The following is a 14,825-nucleotide window of genomic DNA, read 5'->3' on the forward strand; positions in this document are numbered from 1 at the left end:
AACCGTAAAAAAATAACATAAATAAATAAATAAAATTAAATTAAAAGTGGAAAGTCTTGAAAAAATAAATGTTGGTATGAGCATTGCAGAATAATCGTTTGTTATTTTATTATATATAAAAAATTATTTTATTTTAAAATATGATTAATATTTGAACAACTTCTGTTCACCAAATCAAATATAAACATTTTAACATGTGTGTGTGTGTGTGTGTGTGTATATATATATATGTTATAATTTTTTTATTATAATTGTTTATTATAATTTTTTTAATTATTATTATTATTGTTTATAATTTATTATTATCATTATTTATTATAATAATTTATTTTTTATTATTATCATTATTTATTTATTTATTATTATCAAAATATTTTATAATTATAATTTTTTATTATTATTATTTATTTTTTCTTATTATCATTATTTATTATAATTATTATTTTTTATTATTATTATTTATTTATTATTATTATCATTATTATCATTATTTATTTTTATTATTAATATTTATTTAGTTTTTTATTATTATAATTTTTTAAGGCACATTCTTGCCATTTGGTGTAACCATATTTTAAACATTTAAAAATATGTTTGAAAGCTTTTTTAAATTAAATAAGTTGCGTTCACTCGTGCATTCAAAGTGCAAGTATTTTAATGCCTTTTGATGATGGATACATCACATGACATTTAATAAAAATAATAAAATACATTTTTGTAAAAAACGCTATAAATGTTTTTCCAAAACGGTGAAATCAACATGCACTCAAAGATAAAATTTCTACGAAATGTGTCATTTTTCTTAATAACGCTACATGTTAATGCAATACATAGGCTATTTACGCGTTAACACAGTCACAACATTTCTAAACTTTCAAGTTCTGAGATCTTGGACTGCTACATGATACTTAAAATACTTCAGGTCAACCTATAATCCATTGAGAAATGCATGCACAGATGACATTTAAATAATATAAACATGGCTGTGCATGCTACACGTGTACATACATGAAATACAAACATAGAACGTCACTTCCTGTATTCAGTGTGACTGTAGTGTCCATTTCTGTGACTCAACACCTGGCACACCGAGCCGAAATGCTTCTGGTCAATAATGTCGAGTTTATAAGTGTTTATTAGATGCAAGTGTATCCGTACTTCCGTCGTTTAGTCCAGTGTTTTCTTGCTTCACTTCTGAGCTTGTGAACAAATCAGTGTTTTAAACGAATCTTTAAGTGAACAAATTGTTCTTCACATCCTAAAAGGTTGAATGAATGGTTGAATGATTCACATAAAAAGGTCACCTGCAAAAATGACGAATGAACGAATCTTCCTGGTGATCGGATTCAAAAGATCCCACTTGAATCTGAAGTTCTGTGAATATCATGTTACTAAAGTAATGTGCATGTGGCTTTGGATGAACTGCGTCACGACCTTCACCCAGAAAATCCAGATGGGCTTTTATGAGCAGGGTCCGGTGCATGGATTATACAATATGGACTCGGTTGCACATTCATTTAAAGTGAATCGTCTTTATGTAATGCAAGAGGGCATATGTCTTACATGGGCCTGATACTGTATATTCCATCTGAGATGTAGTTGCCTCATAAAGACTGTGATCCAAAAAAAGACCAAAATTCAGCATTTTTCATATTAGTGAATCATTGGATTACTGACCCAACTCATTCATAACGCAGAGAGCATGCGTACATCTCCGAAAACTCTGTTTGAGATTTATTTTTTTCATCTGGAAATCATGACTATCCAATTAATATCTGCTAAACATCTTAAAAAGATCAGATTCCCTAAAAAATAATAAATAATTTTTTTTTATAATTTTTATGGACGCCTTTAAAATCTCCACTGACTCCACACATGACTTGTGATATATTTAATGTTTTTTTAAATTCATACGAAAGTTTTGTGTGGGTAACAGACATGCGGACCGAAACTGCACATGTTGTCAGCCACTGACTGTGTATCGTGAGACACAATGTTTTGTTCCTGCAGGGGGCGCTTGACGCTTGAACACAGAATCGTTTCTCCCTTTTGAGACATTTATTTTTAATATAAGCTGATAATTGCAAGGATGCAAACCTGTGAATGGAAATCCACCTCAGAATGATCTATAAAAAGCATTTTTAAAAATCATCATCTAGTAATAATAAACGACTGTAATTGGCCCATCCTTGCCAGCGCTGAGAAAAGTAACAGGTACCACTTGACACCGCCGTCAATGCTAGAGGGGTTTTGAGTGACACTAGATGGGAGATACCAACTCGTACAGTGGAGGGGGGACTTCGTAAATTGGTAATTCTCCTGCAATGCATCTGATGAATGTCTTATTGACATCCAGGAGGAAACGTGTTGTAGACGTATTGCAGAGCGAACAACGTAAAACAAATACATCTTCCAGATGTAAACACACTCATCAAATTGACACAAGCTGGTGGTCAGGGTATCTCAGCGAGTATTGGCGCTGACTATCACCCCTTGAGTCACGAGTTTGAATCCAGGACGTGCTGAGTGACTCCAGCCAGGTCTCCTAAGCAACCAAATTGGCCCGGTTGCTAGGGAGGGTAGAGTCACATGGGGTAACCGCCTCTTGGTGGTGATTAGTGGTTCTCTCAATGGGGCGTGTGGTGAGTTGTGTGTGGATCGTGGAGAGTAGCATGAGTCTCCACATGCTGTGAGTCTCCGCGGTGTCATGCACAACGAGTCACATGATAAGATGCGCGGATTGACGGTCTCAGAAGCGTAGACAACTGGATTGAGGCGAGTAACCGCGCCACCACGAGGACCTAGTAAGTAGTGGGAATTGGGCATTCCAAATGGGAGAAAAGGGTATACAATTTGGAGAATATATATATATATATATATATAATTGACACAAGCTGACTGTTGACAGAAACATACAGAAATACACAGATGCGAATGTTTGGCCAAGGTGGATGTATGGTCTGAAAAGTTGAGGAACCACTATATTGGAGGAGGGTTGCGTTTACAAGTGGCAACCAGTAGACGGCGTGGATATAGAATGTTTACATCCATCTATGATTGACAGGAGCTCTTAAAGGATTAGTTTAACTCAAAATGGTAATTGTGTGGTCATTTACTCACCCTCATGTCATTCCAAACCCAACCTCAGTCAACATTCACTTTCAAAAAGAATGTTTTAGAGTTCACTCTGTGTGAAAGCAAGAGCTTTTCTCTGAAGACGTTGTAAGACGCGTGACTAAATCATCCATGTGATTCATGATTCTAGTGTTACCACATCTTCAAGCAGTCCAGAGGATTTCGAGCACATAGCTTCCGTTACAGTCATTCTATCGTAAAAGTACGACAAATGGATTTAGAGGAAAAGTTGACCCCTTAATGAAAATTCAGTCATTATGTACTCACCCTCATGCAGTCCCAGCACCATATATGGAACAAATGGAGAATGTTCATGCAGTTATTTTCCATACAATAACAGTTTATAGTGACCACATCTATCAAGCTCTCTCTCTTGAGTGGAGATCATCTGACAACTGAGTATTTTTGTCTTATTTTCTGGTAGATATAACTTAACGTTCAAACGAGAAAAGATGAAAAATGGCATAAGATATTACGTCTTGTATGCAGCGAAATCTAGCCAAATTTGGTGGAATTTATGCTTAATACAAGAAAACACTATTTGCCAATGGGTTAAGAAAAATAACCTTGTTTTCCCTTTAAATCAAGTTTTTTCTCTTACCCCATTGGCAAATCGTTTTTTCTTGTTATGAGCTTAAAAGTTAGATTTAAACAAGAGAAGTACAATTTTGGACCAGAACAGTGTTAACATCCTACTATATACGCCTTTTTTTCCTTCACGGAAGAAAGACACAGTAATTCAGCGTGAAAAACGTCTCCACGGGGGGTTGATGAGCAAATGTTGAAAGATAGAGAGACCATGATTGAAAAAGTCCATCTTGACCCTTTTTCTGAATTTTCCAGAGGAGCTTCAACTTGAAAGGCGACGTGACATCACTCCTGCGATACCCAATCCTCTCCTCGCGTCCAAGTGGCCTTTTCTGATAAGTATTTTAATGAAATCCAGAGGCCTTGAGAGCCACTGCGACTGGCCATCTAAATTCCGAGGGAAGTGGAATGGGCTTTAAAAAGACAGAATTCCCTTTTATCCGTTTTGCCGATGGCTTTTCACTTGTATTTTTCCCTTCTGTTCTTTCATGTGGTCATATACTATAGGCTGTTTATCGTCTGGACCATGTGAGATAAATTGTGCTTTCTTAACTTTCCTTACAATAGCACTGTGGGCTTTAACAGAATCTGCATTCCTTTTCGTTGATTAAAGCAGTTTGGTTAAACATACTGTTGCATTTAGACATTCGGTCAATGAACCGTTCACAATTTGAAGGCCAAATACATTACCAAGGCAAGAAGAATGAATTCAGTTTATTTTCTTACAGGACCTCAGAGCTGCTTCAACATCGACACAAGACACGTGAAAATCATCCAGGGTTCGAAGGAGGCTCAGTTCGGATATACGGTCCAACAACATGAGGCCAAGGGCCAGAAATGGTAAGATCCTCTTATTAGATTTAAATTATATCTGAAAAGATTTCTCTGATTCAGTCAAATGAAACATGTTGACCAGCGAGAAGATGAAAGTTCAGTATGAAAGTTTGTTTATGACGGCATTCTTGAAGTTATATTCCCAGTTTGAGATTGTTTGTGGCTAAAATTGATGAACTATCAACAATGTAACGGATGTTTATTCTAAAATTCCTTTTGAAATTAAAATAGACACAAATGAGTCATTTGATGAAGAACTCAAGAAAATATTGTTGAGATTTACGCATTTAAATTCCATAACAACATTCCATCCAATTGAACTGAGTAATCTATTAAAATAAATAAATAAATAATAATAATAATAATAATATTTTAAGTAGGGCTGTTGATTTAGCTTGTTAATTCAGTGTGATTAATTATAGTAAAAATAACGTGTTATAAAATGAACACAATTAATCATGTCCGCGGGCCGTAATAAGGAATATTCCTACCATCGGAGCAATTTTAGCTGCCATCTGTTTTCTCCAGGGGGCAGTAAGAGAAACTCCAGCTGTATAGGCAATGAGCAGCTTTTACAGAGAACAAACCACACTCACCGTCAGCACAAGATAAAAACACATTTTTGCTTTTAAACACAGCTTGATGGAGTGCAAACACAAAGACAGGGATCTCATGTTTTTCTACGTTTCAAACTACATTTAACTTGACACAGTGACGTAAAAATGGTAAATTTATGCTCCAAAAGTGTCCGTCTGATGCCGGTGTAAATTGACGTGTGCTTAGAAAAGCCCTTTTAGGGGTCTGGGTATTTCAGCGAGTATCGACGCTGACTATCACACCTGGAGTCGCGAGTTCGAATCCAGGTTGTACTGAGTAACTCCAGTCAGGTCTCCTTAGCAACCAAATTGGCCCGGTTGCTAGGGAGGGTAGAGTCACATGGGGTAACCTCCTCGTGGTGGTGATTAGTGGTTCTCTCAATGGGGCGTGTGGTGAGTTGTGTGTGGATCGTGGAGAGTAGCATGAGCCTCCGCATGCTGCGAGTCTCCTAAGCAACCAAACTGGCCCGGTTGCTAGGGAGGGTAGAGTCACATGGGGTAACCAAATTGGCCCGGTTGCTAGGGAGGGTAGAGTCACATGGGGTAACCTCCTCGTGGTGGTGATTAGGGGTTCTCTCAATGGGGCGTGTGGTGAGTTGTGTGTGGATCGTGGAGAGTAGCATGAGCCTCCACATGCTGTGAGTCTCCGCGGTGTCATGCACAACGAGTCACGTGATAAGATTGACGGTCTCAGAAGCAACTGAGACTCGTCCTCCACCACCCGGATTGAGGCAAGTAACCGCACCACCACGAGGACCTACCTAAGTAATGATAATTGGGAATTCCAAATTGGAAGAAAAGGGGACTGTATGACTAATTCAGTTTGAAAATGGTTTGCTGTGAACTGTAAGACTGATAGTCGAGTGTTCAATCATATGCAAATAAACAATACTGTGGGTTTAAAGCCACTTTTTGTATTTTCTAATCAATTTACTCGTCTGCCACAATAATGTAAATATTTTTTATGCATATATGTAATTATTTAATCATTATGAATATTGATATTTGAGGGGCTTTCTCAGCAAATATTTATAAATGTGATTAATTAGATTAAAAACTGTAATCGATTGACAGTCCTAATTTGAAGGTTTGTTCAGCTATTGAATTTTGTAGTGAAATTGAAATGCACAACTCTTGAAAATGGGCGAAATCTTTTGTGAGTGCACGCGTAAGAGTATAGAGCAATAACATAAATGTGAATAGTACAAAAGTACATTGTGATGTTCTTGAAATGGTTTGTCGTTATTGATTTGTGTCATGATAGACAAATGTTTATGGAAAGTGATTCAAAAGTGTCGATGAATTTCAAAACATTCAGGCTAGCACAAATTCTTCAAAATTCCAATCACTTCCAAAATTCCATTTTGGAACCACTTCCAAAAATACAGTAATATTTAATTTAAACATCACATTAATAAAACGAATTGCATAATTTACCAATTTTTTTCAAATTGACAGATAATTCAAACATTTTTACCATCACTTCAAAAAACTATTTAGGAGGCAAGAAATAGTATTACCAAATTTTTTTTTGCTTATCCAAGACCGTAAATCAATGCAATTTATACAGCAAAAATAAAGCAAAAGTAACTAATGATGGATAAAAATAATGCAATGACTTCTCATTGGAACGTGCATTTAGCATAACGACGAAAGAAACAATACTATATCGATTTCACGATACACTGCATAAAAATCCGTATTTCTGTCTTGTTTTCCAGTAAAACTGGTATCTTGGCAAATCTGAGCACAGTTTGAGACATCGTTGAGATCTCTTCCGAAACTCTCAAAAGTCGTTTCATTTCAATGCAGTTGAAGAGAAACACGTGAGATATTAAAGAGATCTGATTTGTGCTATTGTTGTTATCAGTCGGGAAAGCAGAACTCCAACAATCGTTTGCAGGAGAGTCTTCGTGAATACTTTTATCCATTCAATTTTTCCGATGAACTATTGTTATGAAATGCGATGGCACACGCTGAGACACATTCTGGTTCTGCTGTCTGCTGGCAAAGACGACGTCTCAGAATCGGCCTTGAAATTCTCCCATCATGAAGATGTATTTGCTCTCAAACTCTGCTCCTCTTAACATGCCAAACCTAACTTCAGACAAAACCGAAATTCACCATAAAATCCAATGACATGAGTTCTGTTTATCATGGCCTTGTGAGTTACAGCAGATCTACAGAATATTGTGATTGTGGATGAGAAACTGAAGCTGTTGTCCCTGCCAGCTTCTTACTGTAACTCATGTTACTAATTTAGTCTTAAAGCTTTACACTGTCACAGTTTACAGCCCTTTAAAACACAGGGTATTGTTTTGAGTCATAAAAACCCAGACATACGAACAATAAACATCATTAACTACACTCCCATCGCACCATAACCCCAAAATCGTGAGGTTTGTCATCGTTGATGGAGAACTTGTGGTCCTCTTGGCCTTTGATGTGCGCAGGTAAATACTGTAAGTGGAAAGTATTTGCACTTGTCTCGACCTGCTGCGAGCGTTCGCTCAGCACATGCATGCATGGGAATATATGTGTTTTGTGGCTTGTAATTCCCAAACCCCCTCCTGTGCATCCCATCTCAGGTTGGAGTAACACAGCAGATCAAGACAAACCGAGTGTCGCGGCGTTCCTCTTGGAATGTGATTTACTGTGCAGGAGGAGAGAGAGAGAGAGAAATTTAGTTTTTTTGAATTTGGTAGAATGTTACTCAAGCACAAGGGGTGTTCGTATTGGATGTGTTCATTGCTTGATTAAACATGCACCCAAAATTGCGTTCATTCTTGCAATGCTATTCAAAAAATGCCCCCATGATGTGTTATTGCTTCTTGTTTACTCGTAAGAATGACGCGATATTCTGAACGGTAAAGGCACGAAAACCGCACTTTTCAGTGGCGGGCGAATTGAATACATTTTTCAGGCCTAGTTGGTCGGGTGTTCTGGCTTCCTTTAGAATATTTTACATTTTAACCCTTTAATGCATACTTTGGGTCTTTAGTGACCCGGGACCTCATTTAACATCCTGTACCTTATCCATTTTTTCCCACATATTATATAATATTTTTTAAAGGGTAACTAAACACCTGCTCAGAGTCTGACTCCACCCACTAGAAATATTTGAAAATGCTGGAAAAGTGGGCAGACCCCGGCGGGGATAGAGGGAACGAACCGAGTGCGGGGTGGGGGGTTACCTGAGACTCATAGTGACGGATTAATTGACAGCTGCTGTCAGACTCTATGTTATTATTATTCCTCACACGGTCGCAAGACGACATGTACATGAATCTGGCGTGGTGAGCTGGAACCTGCTTACGTCAGCTGTCACCGCTACGTCACAGTACCGCAAACAGCCAATAGGAAAATTCAACTGCAGTAGCCACCGTTCAACCTGAAGAGGGCAGCACTCAGACGTTTTTACACCATATACTGTAGAATTAAAACACTTTATACACAAATGTCAAAAAAATTACTTGAATCAATGACCAGTACTAATAAAGCCCCATTCTTACAGATCATTAACTAAAAAAAGTTGGTTTAGGGTTTAGTTACCCTTTAATGTAATAAAACCGATGCAGATGCAGAGTTGGGGCATAACAGAATACATGGAACGGGATTATGTTACAAATACTTAATATTAGTAACTGTATTCCTCTACTGTTACAATTTAAATAGTTGGTAATCAGAATACAGTTACATTCCAAAAGTATTTTGATGACTGAAGAGATTACTTTGTACTTTATTGTTATTTGTTTAAAACATTTATCCATATAAATGATGCAATCTGAGGAGCTTTTAAACAGCGGTGAAACACTTTATTATGATTTGTTTCATTCATACAAGCACTTTTACACTCTTAATATGAACTTAATAGAGGAGCTACATCATGTTTCTACAGCTTAACAGCCTAACTGTTAGAAATGCTTTGACAGATGAAACATAAATCCAATAATATACGATTAAATGGCTTGTTAATTTTTGTAAGGTTAGAGTTTTTTTACAAGCATGCTTACCGATATAGCCTTTAACATCGGATATAAATATACAAGAAATATATTTTCTGCCTCATTCTATGAAAAGGATGTCGTTGTGTACATGCTGTGGGGTATTAAAGTTTAGAGCAGCAAAAATAGTTAACCTTGTGTAAACTTTCATGTGAACATTTAGCTTTATGCTAAGCTAAAATGCTAATTCGTGCCTTTACATGCATTACCAGGCCTGATTATATTTCAAAATGAATTTTATGAAGAAAATTGACGCTAGAGTATAACTTTTGACCTTTGATATTTAAATTGTATTCTTAATGAGAATTTAAGGATATTTAGGCTCTTTTTAGAGAACATATTTTTACAGTGAAGTGTATTTTCTTACTTTATTTACTTGTTTATAGTCAAAACAAGTGTCTCAACAAAAATCTGCCAGTGCTGAAGAAGTAATCCAAAGTATTTAGATTACATTACTGACCTTGAGTAAGTCTATCTACTCTGTAATCTGTAGTGGAATACTTCTTAAAAGTAACCTTCCCAACCCTGTTTATCTGTTAGCACATGTAGCATTTTTTCAGTTAGCTGACAAATTATTTTTTACAGTGTGGGTTGGTCTGTTTTAAATGGTTTGGGGTTAATAAATGTGGTTAGCAAATGTGAACTATTCCTTTAAGGGTATGTTGGGATACTCATAGGTTGTTTAAGGTAAAAGAGAGACTGTTTAAATAAAATATTGAGCTGTCATTCGATGGTTGAGCTCCAATTTATTCCAAAAGCTCTGGCACGTTGGATGGCTCGGGAAAAAGTCTGGGTTTAACAAGGCATTCCTCAGGAAATACTAAACCTTCACTATGGGTGCCAGAGAGTGACATTTCATTCTAGTCGTTCAGAGAGTGTTGCATTGTGGGAACTGAGAGGTCTGCACATCCCCAAAACAAACATGCTCTGGTGGTACCATGGTACAGTGAAGTATCAGATGGTAATACCATGCTACTTAAATAAAGCATGAAAATTAATGATTACCATATTAAGTTATCATGATACATGGTATTCCAAGGTATTTTAAAGACGACCATGGTATTACAATGGTACATGTAGAAAAACAAGCAGTGGATTTAGCTAAATAATATAGTTGGGTTTCCCTACATAAAATACCATCTTTGCTGGTTTTAGCTAGTTTAGTTGGCCTGGCCTTCCAGCCTGACCAGCTGACCCATTTAAAACGACTGAACAAGATCAGCCTGACCAGTGAAAACGAAAAGCTAAAAACTTCCAGCTAAAAAGCTTCCAGCTAAAACCAGCAAACCACCTAAGTCTGGTTTAAGCTGTTTTTTCTTTCAGCAGGGTATGAGAGTATAACAAGACTGCAAATTGACTGACAGAAACATTCCTGTGATTGAAAACACACAGACGGAGGTCGCAGTGTCAGTGTAGGAATGTAAACATTGACATGGATGGATTTCACTGGTCAAACTCTGGGTTGCGGTGTGTCGTCGCACTTCTCAAGGTTTTGATTTGAACGCGAACGCATTACTGTGTTCTGCATTTGGTTTTTGGTTTTGACTCTGTCTCAAATGCACCTCAGAAGCTGGAAAAAACTAATGCTGTCCATGGTGGCGGCCCACGTACGGTTTTCCTCCTATCAGGGAGTGAATTATTTTGATTGGAGTCTTGGAAAGTTGCTGGAATGTTGAACTTGTGATCCTGTATGTGTTTTTATAAAATGATTGTTTGGACTACCGTTTGCCTCAGTGTAACTCACATTTTTATATCTGAAGTTTTTCTGAAATAAAAACAGAGAAAAAGTTATTTAAACCACTAATAATATATAAAAGTTATTAAAATATACATTAAATGAGTTTATATAAAACTAGATTTTAGGTGTTCACCCCCATGATGCTAGGGTGCTATGTATGGTTGTCATGGCATTGCTATGTGGTTGCTAGGGTGTTCTGGGTGACAGCTAGGCTGTTGCTATGCAGTTACGAGAGTGTTCTTGGTGGTTACTGGGTTGTTGCTATGTTTTTAATAAGGTATTCTAGGTGGTAACTAAGCCGTTGCTATGTGGTTACTAGGGTGTTTTGAGTGTTTGCTAGGTTGCCATGTGTTTATGAGGGCATTGCTATGCAGTTACTAGGGTGTTCTGGGTGGTTGCTAGTCTGTTGACATGTGATTACTTTGGTGTTCTAGGTGGTAGCTAGGCCATTGCTATGCGGTTACTAGGTTATTCTGGGTTGTTGCTAGGTTGCTATGTGTTTATGAGGGCGTTGCTATGCGGTTGACTATGCAGTTATTAGGTTTCTATGCAGTTATTAGGTTTCTATGCAGTTATTAGGGTGATTTAGGTGGTAGCTAAGCCATTGCTATGTGGTTACTGGTGTATTCTGGGTGGTTGCTAGTCTGTTGCTATGTGATTACTATTGTGTTCTAGGTGGTAGCTAGGATGTTGCTATGCGGTTACAGGGTTTTCTGGGTGGTTGCTAGGTTGCTATGTGTTTATGAGGGCATTGCTATGTGGTTGACTGCTAAGCTGTTTCTATGCAGTTATTAGGGTGATTTAGGTGGTAGGTAAGCCGTTGCTATGCAGTTACTGGTGTATTCAGGGTGGTTGCTAGGTTGCTATGTGTTTACTATGGTGTTCTAGGTGGTAGCTAGGCTGTTGGTATGCATTTACTAGGGTGTTCTGGGTGGTTGCCATGTGTTTACTATGGTGTTCTAGGTGGTAGCTAGGCCACTGCTGTGTGGTTACTAGGGTGTTCTGTGTGGTTGCTAGGCTGCTATGTGTTTATGTGGGTGTTCTTGGTGGTAGCTAGGCTGTTGCTATGCAGTTACTAAGGTGTTCTGGGTGGTTGCTAGGCTGTTGCTATGTGATTACTATGGTGTTCTAGGTCAGTGGTCTCAACCTTTTTGACTCCAAGGTCCCCCATTGTCGGAGAAAAAATGTGAAGATTCATCAATTACCAGATATTTCCTTAAACCTTGTGATTGCAGAAATGTATTAGAAAGTTATTACATTTGTGCATTTTCAGTAAGTTGAATTATAATTATTATATAAAAATTATAATAATCTATCATATTTTAAATAATTGTAAGAGATCTTCTGAGGCCCCCTAGTGGGTCCCGAACCGCTGGTTGAGAACCACTGTTCTAAGTGTTAGCTAGGCTGTTGCTATGCGGTTACTAGGGTGTTTGGGTGGCAGCATGCCTGTTGCTATACAGCAAGCATTTAAACATAATCAAACAATGCTTGCATTATATGTGCTATATAGATATACAAGTATTTCAGGAAGTATAATATGTCTTTCAGGCTCTTGGTTGGTGCTCCCTTTGAGAGCAGTGGTGCACACCAGACCGGTGACGTCTACAGATGTCCACTAGACAGCAAACCCGTCACAAACTGCACACGGCTGCATCTAGGTATCATATCACCTGTCTGATACATGCATATAAGGACTATATAAAAACCCTGTTATTATTATCAACCTGCACATTACGTGACATAACATTCTCTGTTTGTCTCGACGACTCCTCGCCATTCGTCTGTTTTCAAGGAAAGATATCCCTGAACAACGTGTCGGAGCGCAAGGACAGAATGAGGTTGGGAATGACCCTTGCCTCCAACCCGAAGGACAACAGCTTTGTGGTAAGTGTGTTTATGTTGAAACGACTACATCTCTACAGTACAGAGTAACATGGACGCTTCAATGGTAAGTGTTGCCAACTAAAGCTAATTACACAGGACATTGATTCAATCATGAACAGTGTTTTATGTTGTGTTGTAGGCATGTGGTCCGCTGTGGTCATATGAATGTGGAAGTTCCTACTACAGTACCGGCATCTGTTCACGAGTCAACAGCACCTTCAAATTCACCCACAGCATCGCTCCGGCATTTCAAAGTAAAGTAAACGAAAGTACTCCAGTGCTCCACTCCAAACTATTCCTTATTCCATTTGCTTGAGTAAATATTAAGGACTGATGGCTGTGCTCTACGCAGTTTCTATGATTGATAATGAGTAATTGATAGTTTGAGGTTCACAATTAGCCAGCGAATTACAGATCAGTGCTTCCTTTCATCGTAGTGACAATATCTCCACAGGATGTGAGACCTACATGGATATAGTGATCGTTCTTGATGGATCCAACTCCATCTACCCCTGGTATGAAGTTCGGGATTTCCTGATAAATGTCCTACAGAAGTTTTACATCGGTCCAGGACAGATCCAGGTGCATTGGAATTACGACCTGGAAAACTTGACCTGTTATGGTCATGATTTATACGTGCATTGTCCCAAAAAGTACTTTATGTTTTACTTATGAGAGACAGTAACTTCAGTCTATACATTGCAAATACATTTGATAAGTCAAGTAATAAAAGACAATGATGGAAAATCCCATGGACAGTTTGCATGCATTATTATAAACAGTAAAATAGTGAGTCGCTCTTGTGACACATTTTAAATATGCATTTAAATTTAGGTCTCATGCGTTATACAAATGCATGTAGTTCCAAACCATATGTAAAAAAAAAATTTAAAAAAAAAAGATTTTATTTTTATTTTTTATAAATAAATAAATAAAATACAAATTTAAAAAATATGGCCAATATGTTGTAAACACCTGTATATAATAAACTAAATTTATAATTTTCTAAATAGAATATATTTGTCACAATCAGAAAAACAGTCAAAATATTAAGAAAAATCTATTCTTGATTTATAAATTAGCATTTAATAAATCTGTAAATGTATTTATATTAAATACATATAATGTTCAAAAATATATATCTGGAAAATAAATAGCTAAAATGTATTAAAAATACATTTATATAAATTATACAAATTATTTAATATATTTTATATATATATTAATATATAAATGTATATTTATTTAAATGTATTAGCAGTATGTTTCCCAAATATAATTTATATATATTTTATTATTTATCTTAAATGTATTTTATTAATATTATTATACATATTTATCTGCCGTACGGGGATGATCTGAAGTAATTTAGCAATTTTGACTTACGAGAATTGCTTAATAGTATTATAATTAACAGCCGGTTGACATGATCTTATGAAAGACTCACCAGGTGTGTTGTGTCCCATCTGTTGTTCAGGTGGGTGTGATTCAGTACGGCGAGCGAGTGGTCCATGAGTTTCGTCTGAATGAGTTTCGTACGGTCGAGGAGGTAGTAGCTGCGGCACAGGACATCGACCAGCGCGGTGGCGAAGAAACTCGCACGGCGCTCGGGATTAACATGGCTCGGTATGGTACCGTATCACTGAGACTCTCATCTCGGACCTGTACTGACATGTGTGCATCATTATTAGTTATTTTGAATAATGTCAATTTGAGACTTTCATTGTGATACATCATATGCATTTTCCCATTGTACCAACAACTAGGGCTGCTGTGTGGCCACACTGTTAATGTGCATTTCTATCAGATCTCAAGCGTTCAAACATGGAGGTCGACCGGATGCTAAGAAGGTCATGATTGTGATCACTGATGGGGAATCACACGACAGCCCAGATCTAAAGCACGCCGTGGAGGAAAGCGAAAGGGACAATATCACCTTGTATGGGATCGCTGTGAGTCCAGAAACTTCCAGATGTGTCCTTCAGATGTTCAAAAACGTGCACAGGTGTTGAGAGCTGATGTCTCATAGTTTGGATATCCAAT

At 37.3% G+C, this 14,825-nt stretch overlaps 1 protein-coding gene across 1 annotated transcript in view; it reads left to right on the plus strand.

Moving 5' to 3' along the window:
• The window catches only part of itga11b (integrin, alpha 11b), a 41,023-nt gene that overhangs the window by 659 nt on the left and 25,539 nt on the right, over positions 1 to 14,825 (plus strand). The window contains exons 2-8 of the mRNA XM_052119578.1: positions 4,452 to 4,563; positions 12,447 to 12,556; positions 12,691 to 12,782; positions 12,922 to 13,036; positions 13,237 to 13,364; positions 14,260 to 14,408; positions 14,590 to 14,734. Of these exons, the coding sequence (XP_051975538.1) occupies positions 4,452 to 4,563; positions 12,447 to 12,556; positions 12,691 to 12,782; positions 12,922 to 13,036; positions 13,237 to 13,364; positions 14,260 to 14,408; positions 14,590 to 14,734 (851 nt within the window). The remainder of the gene's footprint in view (positions 1 to 4,451; positions 4,564 to 12,446; positions 12,557 to 12,690; positions 12,783 to 12,921; positions 13,037 to 13,236; positions 13,365 to 14,259; positions 14,409 to 14,589; positions 14,735 to 14,825) is intronic.

Source organism: Xyrauchen texanus, chromosome 46, assembly GCF_025860055.1.
Source record: "Xyrauchen texanus isolate HMW12.3.18 chromosome 46, RBS_HiC_50CHRs, whole genome shotgun sequence".
NCBI lineage: Eukaryota > Metazoa > Chordata > Actinopteri > Cypriniformes > Catostomidae > Xyrauchen > Xyrauchen texanus.